General features: G+C 36.5%; 2 protein-coding genes across 2 annotated transcripts; one reads left to right on the top strand and one right to left on the bottom strand.

The window, feature by feature from the left end:
- Positions 1-4,626: 4,626 nt before the first annotated feature.
- LOC132179311 (GATA transcription factor 1) lies at positions 4,627-6,520 on the bottom strand. The gene is made up of 2 exons (XM_059592013.1): positions 6,161-6,520; positions 4,627-5,455 (listed from the first exon to the last, which is right to left on the bottom strand). Exons 1-2 carry the CDS (start codon positions 6,338-6,340, stop codon positions 4,856-4,858), a joined length of 780 nt encoding a protein of 259 aa, XP_059447996.1. The 5' UTR covers positions 6,341-6,520; the 3' UTR covers positions 4,627-4,855.
- Positions 6,521-8,799: 2,279 nt separating this feature from the next.
- On the top strand, positions 8,800-16,948 carry LOC132178654 (protein PAM71-homolog, chloroplastic). Its single transcript, XM_059591134.1, has 10 exons — positions 8,800-9,049; positions 9,717-9,876; positions 10,775-10,958; positions 11,834-11,881; positions 13,134-13,230; positions 15,534-15,697; positions 15,828-15,893; positions 16,258-16,308; positions 16,396-16,500; positions 16,580-16,948. Exons 1-10 carry the CDS (start codon positions 8,929-8,931, stop codon positions 16,643-16,645), a joined length of 1,062 nt encoding a protein of 353 aa, XP_059447117.1. The 5' UTR covers positions 8,800-8,928; the 3' UTR covers positions 16,646-16,948.
- Positions 16,949-17,580: the final 632 nt, after the last annotated feature.

Genomic DNA, 17,580 nt, shown 5'->3' with positions numbered 1-17,580 from the left:
AAAAAAGAAAAAAAGAAAAAAAAAATCACAAAGACCTCTTTGAGTTTAATAGGCACGTAAGCATTGTGAAAGAAAAATTTAATTTTTAGCATTATTCTATAGAAATTCTAACAATACTAACCTGTAAATTGGGCTCACAAGTGGGTATGGTTGAGTTTGAATTTTGGAAACCTAACATATATAGGTTAATAAGTAATTGGAACAATTAAAAGGGAATTTTGACGCCTCCGATAGCAGGTTGGTTAAAAGGGAATTTTGATGTTGCAGTGAGAGGCTCATTTGCTGTTGTTACAGCGGTGATCAGTGATGAAAATGGTTCCATTTTTGCAGCTGCTACTCAGAAACTAGTTTTCACAAATGTGTTGTAAGGTGAAGCTCATGCAGCCCTTTTGGTGGTTCGTTTGGCTGCTTCTTTGAGTTTGGGTCTTCTCTCGGTAGAAGGAGATGCTCTCCTTGTTATTTTAGCTATTAATAACCCTGCTCTTTTTTCTTATTGGTCTTTTGCAAACTGTATTTCAAATATTAGTTTAGCTCTTTCTTCCTTTCAAAGTTGGAATACTTTGAAAGTGTCTCGATGTGCCAATTTTAGGGCATATGCTTTAGCTAAATGGACCGCTTCCAATCGTGTTTTTGAAAGCATTTTCATAGAATCTCTCATTCTTTCTTCCATTCGGATCAAAAATGGAAAAGATCCTCCTCTATATCCTTTTTCCTTATTCAATTAGAAAAAAAAAAAAATGTAATAGGAAGAGTATTTGCAGAAGGATTCTATTAATGAAGCATGCAATTAGGGACTAAATCATAAATTTGATTCCATAAATGACTGACAAAAATCTATTATCCATCCAGAAGGTTTTATTGATTGCCTAATCCCCTATGAGAAGAAAATTGTAATTTCAATCGACAAAGACGGAGTATTAGACTTGTTATTCTTCTATCTCTTATCCATCTTCCATCACGTTGGTTTTACAAATTTAATGCTAAATTTAAAGAAGAAAAAAATATTCGATAGAAATAGATGAGAGACACAGAAATTCTCAATACTGTAACATCAAGCAACCACTATGATGAAATTAAATTGTTAGTGGAATCGTACAAATGACACTAGATAAATGAGATGGATGGAGTTGGACCACATTCATATATGTGAATGGGAGTTTTTATCCATACATCTCCACTCTTATGCTAGTCTTTTACTTGTAGTGTGAACAACAATTAGCCTTTGAAAATCTGTATGCTTCTTTCAAGCATACAAAGTGTGGAATCAAATCAAACCTAATTAATGTTATCTTAATTTAAAATGATTAATATATCATCACAAATCTTATTCTGTCACTACAAAATGTTTTCTTTCTACTCTTTTTTTTTTTTTTTTAATATATTATTTTACCATTTGATCCGGGAGAAATGTTGTCTATTACATGAGAAACACAATGCGAAAGAAAACACTCAAACTCTCAAAAGAACTCTTATTATTCATGGTTCTCACAAAAGAGATGATTGCTCTTTTTATGGATGAATGAAGAAAGAAAAAAAGAAAGAAAGAAATCTCTACTTGTTGTATAGATAACTTATTGTGCTTTGGATTAAAGCAAAGTCTAGACGGTATTTGTTGGTTTTTAAAGTTCTTTTTATTGTTGCTAACTGATAGATTATCTATTAAAAAAACTAGTTGATCCATCTAATTATCTTTTTTCTTATAAATAATTACATCTATTCATAGCCATTAGTCTGCACATAACATGGTACATCAAAGGAATTCGTATGATGAAATCCCACATTGGGTAGAAATAAACTTTTATTTTCCTCTCTTTTGGTGGGTAGGAAAGGACATAAAGTAAGACATGAGACATGAGAGATCCACACGTTTTGTTTGTGGCGAGGTATGGGGAAGGTAGGCAACATAGGAAAGTGGAAGACACGTATAACGCTGACATGGCACCGACCAACCAATTCAGAAAGAAGCCATCTTTAATTAATCCGACTCAAGGAGTTGGAAAGTAGAGAGCATGACTCAAATTCAAAATGTTGGCCAATGCCCTTGTCAATGAAAAAGATCCCCTTATAATCTGCTAAGGTGGCTATAACTCTAGATTCTCGATTAACAAAAAAAAAAAAAAAAAGTTCTTATCGCCTTATCGGGCTCGAGCTGATTGAGTATTCAATTAGAACTTGACTCGAGACTGAACAAAACTTCAAACTCAGTTTGAATTTGAGCCGAATTCGAATCCAAATCTGATGCGACTGAACCGAGCTCAAACGTGTAATACTTGACTCAGCTCGGCTCAACTACAAACCTAAATGGTATTTTTACACTTAAACAAATGTTATTACTTTCTTTCTTTTTTTTCTTAATAGTAAAAATTGAATTCATGGTCAATATACACAAGTAGGAAACAAATGTTGCACTTCTATAATTATTTCTCTTTTGTTTAGGTGGGAATGACTACAGTGCGGGTTGCAAACATGTCAAGCTAGATGAGCAACAAATCCATCTAAATTAACTATTTTTATTGACTGATCAAGTTTTTCATTAAATTAGGTCGAGAAAATTGAGATGAAATGTATTCAAAATGTATGTGAGAATATAGACTTAAAAAAGTTTTACTCCAAATAAAGTTGGAAGAATTTTTTGTCCAAAATACATGTGAAGATATAAACAGAAAAAGTTTTTCTTCAAATTAGGTTGGATGAATTTTCTTCAATCTAGTCTATTAAGCTGAAGTGTGCCCAAAATGCATGTGAGAGTATAAAAATTGGGAAAAAGTACTTCTCCAAATTAGGTTGGAATAATTTATTTCAATCTAGCATATTAAGCTGACATGTGTCCAAAATAGATGTAATTCTTATATGCATTTTAAAAAATGGATAGGAGAATTAGATACTCTATTAAAAATGCATATGATAATCAAATGCATTTTAAACATATGTCAATTTAATAACTATGGTGTATGAATCAATTTGAAAGAAAACTATATTGTTAGACCATTTCAATTTAACAATCTTTTTCCCCCCTTTGAGAAACACAAGTTATTTTTGAGTGTTTTGTGCAACGAAAAATATTGGTCAACCACAAAATAAAAATAACCTTCGTAAGGCATAAAATAGTTTACACTTCTCTTCTTCGTAAACCATTATTCGTCACTCTCTCACAATCCCGAGCAAGCTCTCTCACAATTGTCTACTCAAACTACAAACAATATGAACATGTAATTGTACTGGATCTTAATTCCACCCCAAAAACTTTATATTCTCAATCTCTCTTTATCGACAATTCCTTTTCACTATCTTGCTCTTTCTTACAGTTCCTCAAATTATATAAAAATATAAAAAAACATTTGGCAATTTTTCATATGAGCCAAACGCCAAAAAATATTTTCAAACCATTTTCAGGGTTGCAAACAACCAGCGAAAAATGTATACTTTTTCCAAAATATATTTTCAACCCAGTATTTTTGGACCAAAAATATTAAACAAACGGGCCTCAAATTGTAAACCATTTGAAGAAGCAGTGTGCAGAACCATCACCCCCACTTGGTTAGATTCCCATACACTTACTCTAGCGCAGAATGTGTCACCATCAGTTTTGCCTTGCCCTTTTGAAACTTACGCTCTAATTGTTCATAAGGCAACGTGAGAGAAAAGGAAAGGAATAATGCTTCCTACTTGTGAAACGCTTCAAGAGAGGAAGTCAATTACAAGTCTTGTCCTTTCCTTCTAAGAACAAAACAATTTCCATTCCTTTTCCTCATTCCTCCTGTGAAATGTTGGGAAGTCAACACTGCCTCCTAGTGTCCAACTAGAATCATCCATCAGAATCATTTTTCACCAATTAATCCAATGGAGAATTTCAATCACAAACCAAGCCTTCAAAAAAGTATGCCAACTATTTCTTTTCATGATCTAAACATTGAGAGAGATTCGTCTGAAAACTGCACCTCAACTCTGCTCTTGACAGGGAAGACCGTTGAACGCAAACCAACCTTCCGAGCAAGTAATTTTCTGCAGATTCATAACAATGTTGGCTGTATGTTTATACAACATGTGTTGCTTTGAGTGACCAAAACCCTAGCAATGAACGTAAGAAAACAATAGAGAACCCCCCTTTGGATCTTCTTTTGTTAAGCTTAAACCTATGCTGCTCCTTGTAATGCATGCATGCCATACGACAATTCTGATAGATTCAGGTATACGCTTTCCAATGAAGCACATGCCACAGCATCTAAATACTGAGAGAGTTTAGAACAATTTTACCAGTCCATTCATCTGCACCGACTACTCCTCGATTCTTCCATTGAACGACTCCTTCATTGACGCCCACATGCTGCTGCCTAGAAGTTGCAATTGAACAATGCTTTGGCATACAAATAAAAACTTTCTAAGACAAAGCACAATATACAACACACGTCAGAACACCAACAAGCCAAAAAAGCGAGCCATGAAGAAGAAAAACTTACAATACCCTGTATTGGTATTTAAGAAGCAAAAAGGATTTCATCCATCCATCCATCAAAGCTAAGTTAGTTCAAACTAATCAAGCTTAACAACCACTTCTCTCAACCAAAGCCTCCAAATGCAGCATTCCACAATAGTTTTCCCCAATTCCATCATCTCCAAACCAAGCAATAGAGCAAAAAAGAATTAAATTGGGCAAAAGCCAAAGAACACTATCTTGTGTTTCTAGTCTATAGCATAACCAAACACACTAAAGACCAAAAATTCCCCCAACACAAAAAGAACTTTCACTAACTATCTAACCCCCGCATTACAACAAACCCCTAACTCCTACCTATGCTAAAAATGTGACAAATATAAGATTAAAGTACTAGCAAACTCACCACTTTCCTATCCTACCCTACCCTTTATCCACAGGCTTCACTACCATTCCAATTCCCATCCCCATCCCCGTATACTTGTGCTTCCTCATCTCCAGTATCTTCCTGTGCGAATTCGAATGCTCCTCTGCTGAGTACGTTGGGCTGCTGGCCGGGCGGTACTCGGGCACGAGCCGGCCGGACTTGTACCGCACTCCGCAAGCATTGCAGAGCGTTTTGGGCCCGGCCGGCCCCGCCCGCCATTGTGGGGTCTTTTCCGCCCCACAATGCTGACACTTCCTCCCAATCGTGGTGGCGGACACCGGTTTGGGCTTCCTGCTGGGTTGCTGGCGGGTCCACCAGTGCTGCAGCTGGCACGGCATGTCGCGGCGGCGCGTCCGACGTCGCTTGCTGCGCGCACGCACGGGCACCTTGAGGCTGCCGCAGCAGCTCATAAGAGTCGTGCTGTTACTGTTGCTGTTGTTACTGTGGGTGCTGGTGGTGCTGCTCTCAAGCACCGACACGGGGCTGTGGTGCTTGGATAGGCTTCCCGGGTGCCCCGAGAGGATGTCGACGAATGTTTCCACTTCGGGGAACGAATCTTTGTTCGATATCCATTCTAGTTCTTCCTCTGCTATCTCCTGCGTGCACCAGAGATACCATTAACAAAAAAAAAAAAAAAAAAGAAAAAAGCTATAATGTTTGACAAGGTAACTCGGGCGAGTCAATTTTGCAAAATGAGATGGGGGATTTTTCTAATTTCTGAATTTGGAGGGCATTAATTATATTTCGTAGCGTCCATATTAGACAGGACAGCTGGAGAGAATGTTCCATAGAAGGATGGAATGGGTAATTCTGTCTTTTTGCATGCTTTTACGTTAAAAAAAAGGGTGGTGGGCGAATATGATTGAATTTCGTGGACATTTTTCGGCACAACTCCAATCCCGTGACTGTGAGCAACAGCTCACGATATTTTTTAAGACCACAATTGGAGTTTCGAATTGTCAGGAATGCCCCTGAGCTACCAAGCCAACTAGGTGGTGTGATATTTATTCGTTTATACTCCGGTCTAGGGTTACAAGGGGGCTAAATTGTCTTTCGCACAACCAGCTACCTCCCAGTCTTCGAAGCCACCACCTTTGACTCGGCCGAGACACTACGAAACAAGTTCGACTAGAAAATGAAACTGGCCCGAGTCAACTCGGTCAGACCGAGTCAGACCGAGTCACCAAACATGCACCCATCCCCCTACACGACCGAGTCACCACCAGACTCGTGACTTTCCTCCCAGAACAGCCCCCTCCCCCCAAATAAACACCTAGAAAATGACCCATAAAACAACTTACAGGGAACAGACGGCTGGAATCGTCTGGGCGTAAAACGTCGAACGGCGCCGGTTCAGGGCCATTTGGGTCAAGCGAAGCAAGAAGCCTTCTGGGTTTTTCTTCTTCGTCGTCTTCCTCGCCTATGTCGGACGCGAAGTCCAGAAAGTCGTCCACAAGGCAAGCCGTGTCAGGAGCTTCCATTTCTACGGAGATAGAGAGAAACCAAACCCAACAGAGAGCTTTTTCTTCTTTCCTCAGAGAGACAGACACAGCTTTTTCTCTTTCTTTCTTTTGGCTATTATTATCACGATGCGTTGAGGGTTTTTGGGTGAGAACGAAGGGACGTCGATTTTTGGATTATTTTTTTGTTTGTCGCTTTTTCTTATAATTTCCCCTTTCCTGAAACGTATACATGGCAAGTACTACCCCGCGGTAATCCCCACGGGCTTTCCCATGCACCTCCACCGTCAAGGCTCCGGAAAGCACAAAGGGACATGCGGTCCGACCTTAAAGGTAACCACAGCCGTCGATGACTTTAAAGTGGGTCCATTAGCGGTAATAATGAGTGACAGAGCAGTACACCGTACTTTTGTGTGAACGCTATGAATAATTATTACACATGAGAGATTTACCATATTTGTAATTATTCTGCCCAATAATGGTGTGTATAAGGATACAGACGTAAATATGGGGAATGAGTAGGGGCATTATAGGGAGAATAATTATGATTTCTTTAGAAAGAAATAAAAAAACAAAAGGACGGTCCCGTTGCGTGGACGACCTTAACGATGCCTCATCGCCTTCCCAATAGGCTTCCAACGTACACGTCAGAACACCAATGGGAGAAAGCCACGTGGAGAAATAATGGTTTTTGAATTTTGAAAATCTTTGACCCACCAGCATAGACACCGCACGTGGCGGCGATGATCTTGATGATAAAATAGAGAGTAGCAGTTGATGCCTCCACTCACAGCCCGTCCTTTTCTGGTTACTGTGCTCCAATTGGCTGAGTGGTGGGACCCGGTGCGTGCTTCTATTTGCATGTGTATTGTGGGGTCCACCCACGTTGCCAATTGAGTAAGAGTAGGTGGATTGGATAGATACGAAGGGAAGACAACGCACTTGTCACGTTCTCTCTAATACGTGCATGTCACGTGCATCATTGTTCATTAAAAATCCCATGAATTAATTCTCCAATCTTTCCTAATTGCCATGGGAATTTTCTTTGTGAGTACACCTAATTGAAATATATATATATATATATATATATATATATATATTTTTCTAAGCTGTAATTGAAATATTGTATTCAATATTCGGGTCCATTCGAATCGTACCTATTATACTTGGACTAAACTTTGTAAGCAAACAAGAATAAACTTAAACCAGTATAAAAAAAAAATTGACATGATTAAAAAATGTAGAATGAATTATGATTCCTGAAAACTGAAAAGGATGTTGGTAGAAATTGAATGAAAACAAAGTTAAGGTTCATACCAAGCCACTTCGTTGTTTATAGGTATAGACAAGACAAGCCATGTGATTCTTTAAGAAAGATACACCAACCTTTCATGAATGCAATAATGCTTCCAGCTTGGTTCTTGGTTTTTGCACGTCAAGACTACACCGTTTTGATTCCTGAACTCTCTCAACTGTAATTTTTTGTGGATGATTATGGTTTTTTACTACTACAATCAATAGAAAGTGAATGCCTCGCCAGCACACACAGTGTCCTCTTCATTGGACTTAATGAAAGCTCTAAGAAAAGTTATATATATATATATATATATATATATGGGAGAATTCTTGTGTTTTAACTTTTAAGTTATTTGTTAATGCTTTGTTTTAAATAAAGAAAACAAATTTGTTAACAAACATAGTCATGTGGGCTATCCTAGTTTTTAATTCATATCTATTGGTAGAACAATTTTTCACTTGAGGGCGAGAATAGCTCTATGCTTAAGTGGTTGATTTTTCTAAATAACAATAACAACTCAATTGACAAAGAGACTATCTCTTTTACATGGATAAATGCCTCATTATATAGAAGGATAAGGCGGTTCGCATCGAATAACATCTTCTGATTTTTGGGATTGGAATAATTTATAATCCTGAGAATCCCAAAATTTGGGCATTATATTAAAGATTTGTTTATCAGCCTTGAATGACCACGGAGGATTCTCAGTACTGGATTAGTAAGTTGCACAAATGCCCAAGTGCCTTCTTCCTGACACGGCAATAAAAGTTACAATTGAATGCTAGTAGACATATTGTCGAACTACTTTAATCTTGTATATCTTTATCTTTTATATTTCTTTATATTTTCGTATTATAAAATCTTTCATGGTATCAGACGAATAAACTGGGCTCCGGGGGATAAAAAAAAAATTCATTATAAGTCGCAAGCACTGTTTGGGCCATTATTCCCGCAACCTGACTCAACTAGTCAACTCTAATGGTAGGAATCCTAGAAAACTACTACAGTACAAGCTCGGCCCAAATTAACTAATTTTCCGCTCTCGCCGTCCTCAGCAATACGGCGCCGTAATAAGTTTAAGATCCCAGAACGTCGTCGTTGCGTCATCTCCGACATTACACACGTGGCAGCCTACAAGAGCAATCAAAATATAGCAGGTAACGTAGTTTTACTTGCTCAGCTGGGCAACGGTTTTTCCTCAGATTTGCAAAACCCAGAACCCACAAAACAGGGAAAAAGAAGCACAGTAGATTTTGAGGTTATGAAAGTGGGTGGACATGAAATTGTAAGAGCAGTTTAGGAAAGAAAGAAAATGAAGGGGTTGGTGCTTCATACACCTTTCATTACAAGAGGGAAGAAGCTTCCTTTGTTAGCTTTGGTAGACACTCTACCATGCGCTGCCACTATATCTAGAAAGGCCATCTCACCCCCATGTAAGTTCTTCTCAAACTTTTGTCAGTTAGCTATATTTGTATTGTTTTTGGCACAGAATTAAGTAGTTGAGACTTAATTATTCATATTGGTTTAGTTTAGAATGAATTTTGGATGAAATTTCACTTTTATAACTTTAGTATTTAAGTAAAAAAGGGTTGGTAGGATTTGAGGATTTTGTTTTTGTGTGGTTATGTTAGATGGATTTTGGTGGAATTTGAGCTATCTGGGTTGGGAGAATTTTGATTAAATTTGGGCATGAATTAACTTTGTACTGTAAAACTTAAGTGTTACATGCACTTTGATGTTGGTGGGGAGAGTAAGTGGAGCTACTGGACATGAATTAGTTGCTGTGGAAGTTGCTTATTTGATTTAGATCAATTGCATGGGGATTTTTGGTTCACTGCAAGATGATGCACTTACTTTGACAGCAGTTGAATCAATCCACACACGGACTTGCATTGTATGGACTATAATTTCAATTTATGTAAATCTAGTCACAGCTCTTGTCCCTAAGTAGTTGGGGTAATAAATATTTAGGTTCTGTTGAGTGTATCATTCCTTCTAGTGTTGAAGCTCAAGTTCTTTATCTTAGTTGATTCTAGCATCTCTGAAGGTTATGATTGTACCTTTCTTGTTTGAGTAACATATTGCCTAACTGATTGATAGTAAGATGTAGAGAGATATCAAGGTTGAATTTGGTTTGCGGCACAGTCCGAGCCCAGGCATCAAATGTCAGTATCGGATCTGAGGGCTATGAAGGCCGGGGAGAAGAAGACAACCAAAAAATCTTTGCCAATGGTCCACCAAGTGATAGTTCATCTGACATGTGAGTTATATTAGATTGGTTTAATATTAGTGATGCTAGAAGATGGTAATCTTTTAGGGGTTTTTTGTTTTTTTTTAGATTGACTTTTGAGATGATGCTACTTTTTGTCTTAGATGCTAGTTTACCTCTTTTGATTTTGAAACTGATTCCGCGCTGTAGAATTCTTGTACCTGTGGTTGTTACTAAAATTTGAGGCATTCCTTCTATCTTTTAAAAATTGGTCAAATAATTTGGAGGATATAATCAAATGTAAGAATTATTAAGTTACCTTGCTTTAATATTTTTTGTTCCCGAAATGTAACAACTTCAAGTCCAGAATGGAAGCTAGTACTTCTTCTGCAATGTGTAATACTATATATATATATATATATATATATATATATATATATATATATATATATATATTTTAAAACGTTAAGTGAAATTTGTTATTTTGTTTGAATAAGTAGAAAAGTAGCTTCTCCATTGTTCTCCACTCTATAGAAATATGTCATATGCATGTTATTATTGGAAATATAAACTGAATATATTTTGACCTTACTTTTTTCCCTTTTGTGGATCACAAAATTGCAAAGCATTAAGTGAAGTTCCAAATGTCTCTGGAACCTACTTTACATTCTGCTAGAGATCTGATTGTAAGTTTGCTCAGATAGAATTTAATTTTAAGCTTGAATCGAAAAAGCACACTTGCTCTGAGTACTTAAAGATCCTTAATGTTCACACCTTGTTTACACACACACTGTACACACACACATACACAATTTTTCTATCTTGTTGAATTGCCTTATATGTCATCTATTTCAATGCATTTGAAATTTGTATGTTAATCTGCTAATGGACCATAATGGCCAACTTAGTTCGGTTCATACTCATGTATATATCTTTCTCAATTTGGCAGTGGGAGGCATCCTAATCGAATACCTTATCCTTTGTCAATTGCTCTTGTGCTGTTTGCATGTGCTTTAGTGTTTTCGCTGGTTGCCTTTGTGAAAGGAGGACCTTCATCACTCTTAGCAGCAATTGCAAAGTCAGGCTTCACTGCTGCATTTACATTGATATTTGTGTCTGAAATTGGAGACAAGGTAAACAAAATAGCATAGACTAGATGATATGTCGTCTTTTCTGTTGAAAATTCATTCTAATGGGAAAATAGTTCAATTTATGTACGGCCGTGAGTGCATTCGTCTTTCTCTTGGGTAGTAAAGTGATTGTATATTGGATAATTCATTTCTTGAGAATATCTAGAACTATGTTCCTCAAATAAAAATTTAATTCCAAATTTTGGAGGATTTGGTTCACAGCAAATTGAAACTATCATGTGTCTCTGCTGGAAAAGAAGAAAAAGGAAAAGCACTTCTGTTTTGTAACAGTTTAAACTTCAAATGTTTTTCTTTTCCTTGTCGCTGTCATTCTTTTTTTATGTTATTGCACCCTTATCTGTTAAGGTGGGCTAATAATTTCAATGCAAATTTTCTTTTAGTATAATCTTTATTTCTAATCCTTTATAGATGGCTTTTCTTTTTGGACATAGGCATTGGATTAATATATGGAAATAAACATAGTTGATCCCAAATACTTGGGATGGCTTTTATGCATTAAGTAGACTTGAGATTTATTTTACTCAGTGTAATATTTGTGTTGTTTCACATATTTTATATATTTATATCTTGAGTTTTATTGTCTTCCCACATAAGACAGCAATTTTTTTTTTTTTTAATTGTCTTCTTACTTGTCAAAAAAAAATTTATTGTCTTCTCAATGTCTCCATTTAATCACTTTATTTGGCTGATAAAAATGTAATTATTATCATTAAGATTTGAAACCTAAAGTGTTACTTGTGATTGGAAGGCTAACCCCCCCGGGGCCCTTTTGATTTTTCCTTCACTCCATAATATTTTTTTTATGCTTAATTCTAGAATAAAAAATGAGCCTTAATTTACTTGTTGTCAATTGGCAGACATTCTTCATTGCTGCACTCCTGGCCATGCAATATGAGAAAGGACTGGTACGATCTCTCCAAACTTTTCCTCTCTCTCTCTCTCTCTCTCTCTCTTTCTCTCTCTCCACATATATCTCGTGTGTGTTTGTGTCTACATCTCTCCCTAAATATGTCTATGTCTACATACCCTCTAATGTTGTTCACTCACATTCTTTCTTGTTTTATTATTCTTCACATTCTTCATCCTGTATTTATATATCTATTTTCCATTTTTAATTGAATGCAACTTAAGTTATATATATAGAGAGAGTTCTGCCTATTCTTCCAGAAGAAATAGAAAGACTTGCTGATCGAGGTCTCCAAGCATGAAATTTTATAAGGGGCATTTGAATATTTCTGCTGTTGACTATTTGCTTGGGACATAGAAGGAGAACAAAAGGCTTCTTTTTTTTTTCCTTAGATATTAAATTTTTTCTAGGAGAGGATAGAATGGAAAAACATGAAGATGTTCAGTCGTTTAAACCTTTTCTTTTTCAGCTTTACTTTTCATATAGTTCTTGCACTTGTTTGTAGTTTCTTTTTGTGCATTCTTCTTTGATAAATTTGTATCTATTTTGTCATCAATTGATTTTTTTAACGGCTCATTGATGCGGAGTGAAAGCATTCTTAATTGAATCATAAGTTCCTGTTTGATCAGCAACAAAAGGCAAGAAAAAAAAATTGAATGACAAAATTATGGTCAATTACTATCTAAGATAACACTTTGTCATAGTGTCATTGGCTTTGGCCATATTAAACATTCTAGTTTGAATTAAAAAAAAAAAAAAAAAAAACCTTAAAAAAGGCTTATGCTTTTTATTTTTATTATTATTTTTTGAAGATATTGGGGGTCAAACTTGTGTTTATATATTATTGTTTTTCATATTTTTTCCCTGAATTTCACCCCCGCAGGGTGGGGTGGGGTGGGGGAGTGGCTCCAAATATTAGTAATCCTAGATCGTATGCAGACATAATAGTTTAGATTTTCCTAGAAAATAATCTTCTTAATTCTTAAGTTTACACCAATTTCTTAATGCCTTGATTATTACTTGGATTAGGGTTGCATTTTTGTTATACAGAAATGTTGTGACGTTCATGCACCCTACTACTTTAAGGTGAATGTATTATGTACTATCTCTGAAATCAACTTATGAGATCAACTAAATGTTTACTGTATTGCAGACAATGTTTAATAATGTCCAGAAGCAGATTTTTCATTGAATGATAGAAGTGTAATTTGAGAGGTGTTGTTCTCACGTGGTATTTAATCATTGACCAGGTTTTGTTGGGGTCAATGGGCGCTCTTGCACTTATGACCGTGCTATCTGTTGTAATTGGACGGATATTTCAGTCCGTGCCTGCTCAATTTCAGACCAGTAAGTTGTATTCATGAGCATCAGTCATCTTGACCATATTTGCTTATATGTGTAATTATTCTTCAGTTGAAAAACAGCTAACAATTTGAGCATAGAGGCCATCCAATTGTATTTCTAACACTACATTTTCTTCTTAAAATATTATCATAGCATGCGATGTGTTGATTTTTCACTGCTTATGTATTTTGCCCAATCTTCCACTATATCTGTATTAGATCATTGCAGTGTCATCTTTTTCTATATGTCTTCAACCAATGTCCATTATGGACTTTCTCTTGTGAATTGTTTTCCCTTTGGGCTGGTGCAATAGTTGTCTCTGTTGCACATTAGTCATCCTTCGATGGCAGGCTGACCAGAGGAAGACACACCAGGATCCTGCTTCTATCTCATCAGTTTAAAATATTCATGTATGAAAAAGAAAATCAAATTGCAGTTTAATCTTTTAAAATGTAGCTGGCATTGTTTGATACATTACCTTATTTAACGAAGGCTTGATTTGGATATTCTTGGACTTGATCTTCTCAGCTATAGTATCTTTTCTCTGCCCTTGAAATATTTGGGACTTCCTCTGGATGCTTCCTTTAAATAAAAAGCTATTTGGGATGGGTTGTTGAGAAATGGAAAAAAGATTGGCTAGTTGGAAGAAGATTTACTTGTCTCAGAGAGCTTGCCTAAACTAATCAAGAGTACGTTCCTATGTACTTTACGTCCCTTTTTCCTTTGCCAGCCGGTATAGCTAGAAGATTGAATGTCTTCAAAGAGACTTTGTTTGGGATGGAATGGGCAGTGCACCTAAGTTTCATTTAGTGAACTAGAAGACTATCTGCTCCTTAGTTCCTAAAGGAGGCTTAGGAGTTAAAAACCTCATGTTGTTCAATAAAGCTTTACTCAATAAATGGCTTTGGTGATATGTGTAAGAGGTGTCTTCTCTATAGAGTCGGGTGATTGCTGGGAAATATGGGTTCCATAGAGGTGGTTGGTTCTTAGTGGAAGCTCGAAGGCCCTACGGGGTGTGTTTTTGGAGGAATATACAGAATGTATGGGAGGATTTTTCCAACTTTGTCTCCTTTGAGGTTGGGATGGGTGCCGCACTTGCTTTTGGCATGATGTTTGGTGCGGAGAAGCTGCTCTCAAGACTATATTTCTAGACCTTTATTCGATAGCTCGTCACAAAGAGGCTATGGTGTTAGATTATTTGTGTTCCTTCGGCATTTCTTTCCATTGGAATCCAAGTTTTACAAGGGCAGTTCAGGTTGGGAGTTGGAATCTTTAGATTCTTTCCTCAATCTGTTATACTTCTCGAGAACTCATTTGGGGTAGGCAGATAGAATGTTGTGGACTCTAGTTAGTAATCATGACTTTAAAGTGAAGAACTATTATAAAACTTTATGGGCCGGAGATCCTTGTCCTTTCCTTTGGTAAAGTGTTTGGAAGGTTAAGGCTCCGTCTCCCAATCTTTCCTCACGGTGGACAATCTTAGAAGGCGGGGTTTCACTATTATCAATTGGTGTTTCATATGCAAAAAGAATGAGGAGGCCGTGAATTACCTACTCATCCACTGTGAGTACACCAGTGACCTTTGGTACATGGTTTTCAACTTATTCTGAGTTTCGTGGACTATGTCTAGCAACATCATAGAGCTGCTACATTGTTGGAAGATTCAAGGGTAGGGACATTCCAAAGAGGCTATCTAGAAAGTCATTTTTGCATTCTTAATGTGGAACATTTGGAGAGAAATTAATCAGCGCCTTTTTGTGGACTGCGAGCAAGACCCTTGTGCTTTATTTAAAATCCTCTTTTTGAGATCTCTCTTATATTGGGCCGTAGTTTATGTTCCTGCTTTCTCCTCTTCGATTCTTTTAGATCTTGTCAACTTTTTAGATTTTAGACGCCTTTAGTGTGGTTGTCTCTCTTGTATGCTTTACATGTATGAGGGCTTTGCCTGTCTTCTTGTCAATAAATTATTATTTGTAAAAAAAAAAAAAAAAATCTTAGAAAAGCCTCGAATCTCTGAGTGTCATTGCCCCCAAAGACCACTACAATGGTTATCCATTATAAATTTAGGCATCTAGGCGGATATATCTTTTGCTTTACTAATTGGTGAAGTATGGTAACTATGTCAGTGGCAGAAGTTGATTTAATAATATCATCGACAGTTGCTCATGTCTTTATCTGAATAAATCTATATACATCAAATTGCACATCTTCAAATTCGTTTCATTCAAATATAATATTTTTGTCCCGATGAACCACTGGTCTCTCATTTTTCACATGAAAATTTCATTCTGTTGTCATCCAAACAGCATTGCCAATTGGAGAATATGCAGCCATAACACTTTTATTGTTCTTCGGCCTTAAATCAATAAAAGATGCATGGGACCTTCCATCAAATGTAGTTCAAAGTGGTGGCAAGAGCAACCCTGAACTTGATGAATTTGTTGAAGCTGAGGAGCTTGTCAAAGAAAAGGTAATCTTAGCCTGCATATAATGGGGCTTTAGTCCATGGTTCATTGCTCTCCCAATTATCTTGGCAGACCGTAATTCTGTCTAACTATTCAAATAGCTGATACCTACAAATGTACCTTTTTTCCCTTCAGGCGTCAAAAAAGCTCTCTAATCCATTTGAAATTGTCTGGAAGTCATTCAGCCTCGTATTCTTTGCGGTTAGTTCTTTTGTCCTTATTTGCAGTCATTTTTTATCTAGGTGAGGCTTTAATTACTTTGATCAGTTGCAAACATGGAAAACTTAATTGATTAGCTCAGACTCCATAATTTTTGCACTTGGCAACCATTAGCATCGCATCGGTATAAAAATTACCCTCATTTTACCTGGAACCTATAGATCTTTTCAGAACGTTTTATGCTTCACTTTTTTTTTTTCTTGATAAAAAGGCAGAAGGCCATTGGTAACTTGATGCATGTACAGAGTGTGGAACAATGAGAACTTCATCTGGGTATATTTAGGGTTAATAAGTTTTACATCTTGAACTACACATTACAAATTTAGTATCTTGTGATTGCTTCTAGGAATGGGGAGACCGCTCAATGCTTGCAACAATTGCTCTTGGTGCTGCGCAGGTATGATTTTCTCAATTTCCAAACAGAAACATCACAATTCCATATTTATACATAAACCAGAGCTCCTCACCCGTCTCTTTTCTACAGTCCCCATGGGGAGTAGCAGGTGGAGCCATCGCTGGACACCTACTTGCAACATCTATTGCTATTCTAGGAGGAGCTTTTCTCGCCAACCACATTTCTGAAAAACTGGTAAAAGCTACAAACTGTTACTTGCGGTTAAGAACTGTTGCATTTTGATATCTTTGCAACTCACTCAATCCTCAATCAGGTTGGCTATTTGGGAGGAGCACTGTTCCTAGTCTTTGCTGTGGCCACATTCTTTGGAGTTTTCTAACAAAGTCTTCTCAAGCCACCAGTGAGAGACGGCCAGACGGAGAGGTCAGCCTCAACAGAACCCTGCCATCAACAGCCCAGACAGAGTTACTTGCTAAAGCAAAGAGGTAGCATAAGGAACTTTAGATTTATTGTATGAGAGGCATATAAAACACTTCATAAGGCTCATGGTTGATGACTTGTAAGTCATGCTTGATAGAGAGATTTGTAAGATAACTAGGATCTTTCAGAATTCTGGGTCATTTAGAAAGAAAAAGATTTTGTACTGTGATTCTTCTAAGACGCTGGTTTCTCTATTATTGTCTTTTGGTATGAATTACTCGCAAAATGTCTAAACATGTGGCTGTTACGAGTGTTCTCAAAGGCTTAATCTTATAAGAAATAGTAAATTTAATTATTTAATTAATACTTTCAGATTTTCTCTTATTTAAAATGCCTTGGAAGAGTGATGCCGGACATTCTCTTCATATCCTTCAAAACTAATGCAGCTTTTAAAATCACAATTAATTAGATCAAGTTAGGAGGATGATTTAAAAGCTACGTCAATTTTGGAGATCGAGACATAAGGAGGATATGGGAAAGACGTCTAGCAATATTCTACCTTAACATCTGTAATATACCATACATATTTCTATTAATTTTTTCTTATGCCAAAACTTTGATATATGTATAAAGAGTAATGCTATATATATAAAACATTTTTATCCTAAAAGTACCTTACAAGGTTGACGTTGTGGCAGTCTCAACCAACATTTGGATTTTTTTTTACATCAATTGATATAAAGATTGATTGGAACTGTCACATTAGTATTGTAGGATAAAAATGTATAATTTCAAAAATGAAAGGAATTTGGAATCTTAATGATTTGCTCATAAAAGAAAAAGCATATAAATCTAGATTAGTCATACTTGGGAATTACATTCAGGCACTAAAAT

Source organism: Corylus avellana, chromosome ca4 (assembly GCF_901000735.1).
Source record: "Corylus avellana chromosome ca4, CavTom2PMs-1.0".
Classification (NCBI taxonomy): Eukaryota; Viridiplantae; Streptophyta; class Magnoliopsida; order Fagales; family Betulaceae; genus Corylus; species Corylus avellana.
The sequence above is the reverse complement of the archived record's forward strand: the minus strand, read 5'-3'. Positions and strand labels throughout refer to the sequence as shown.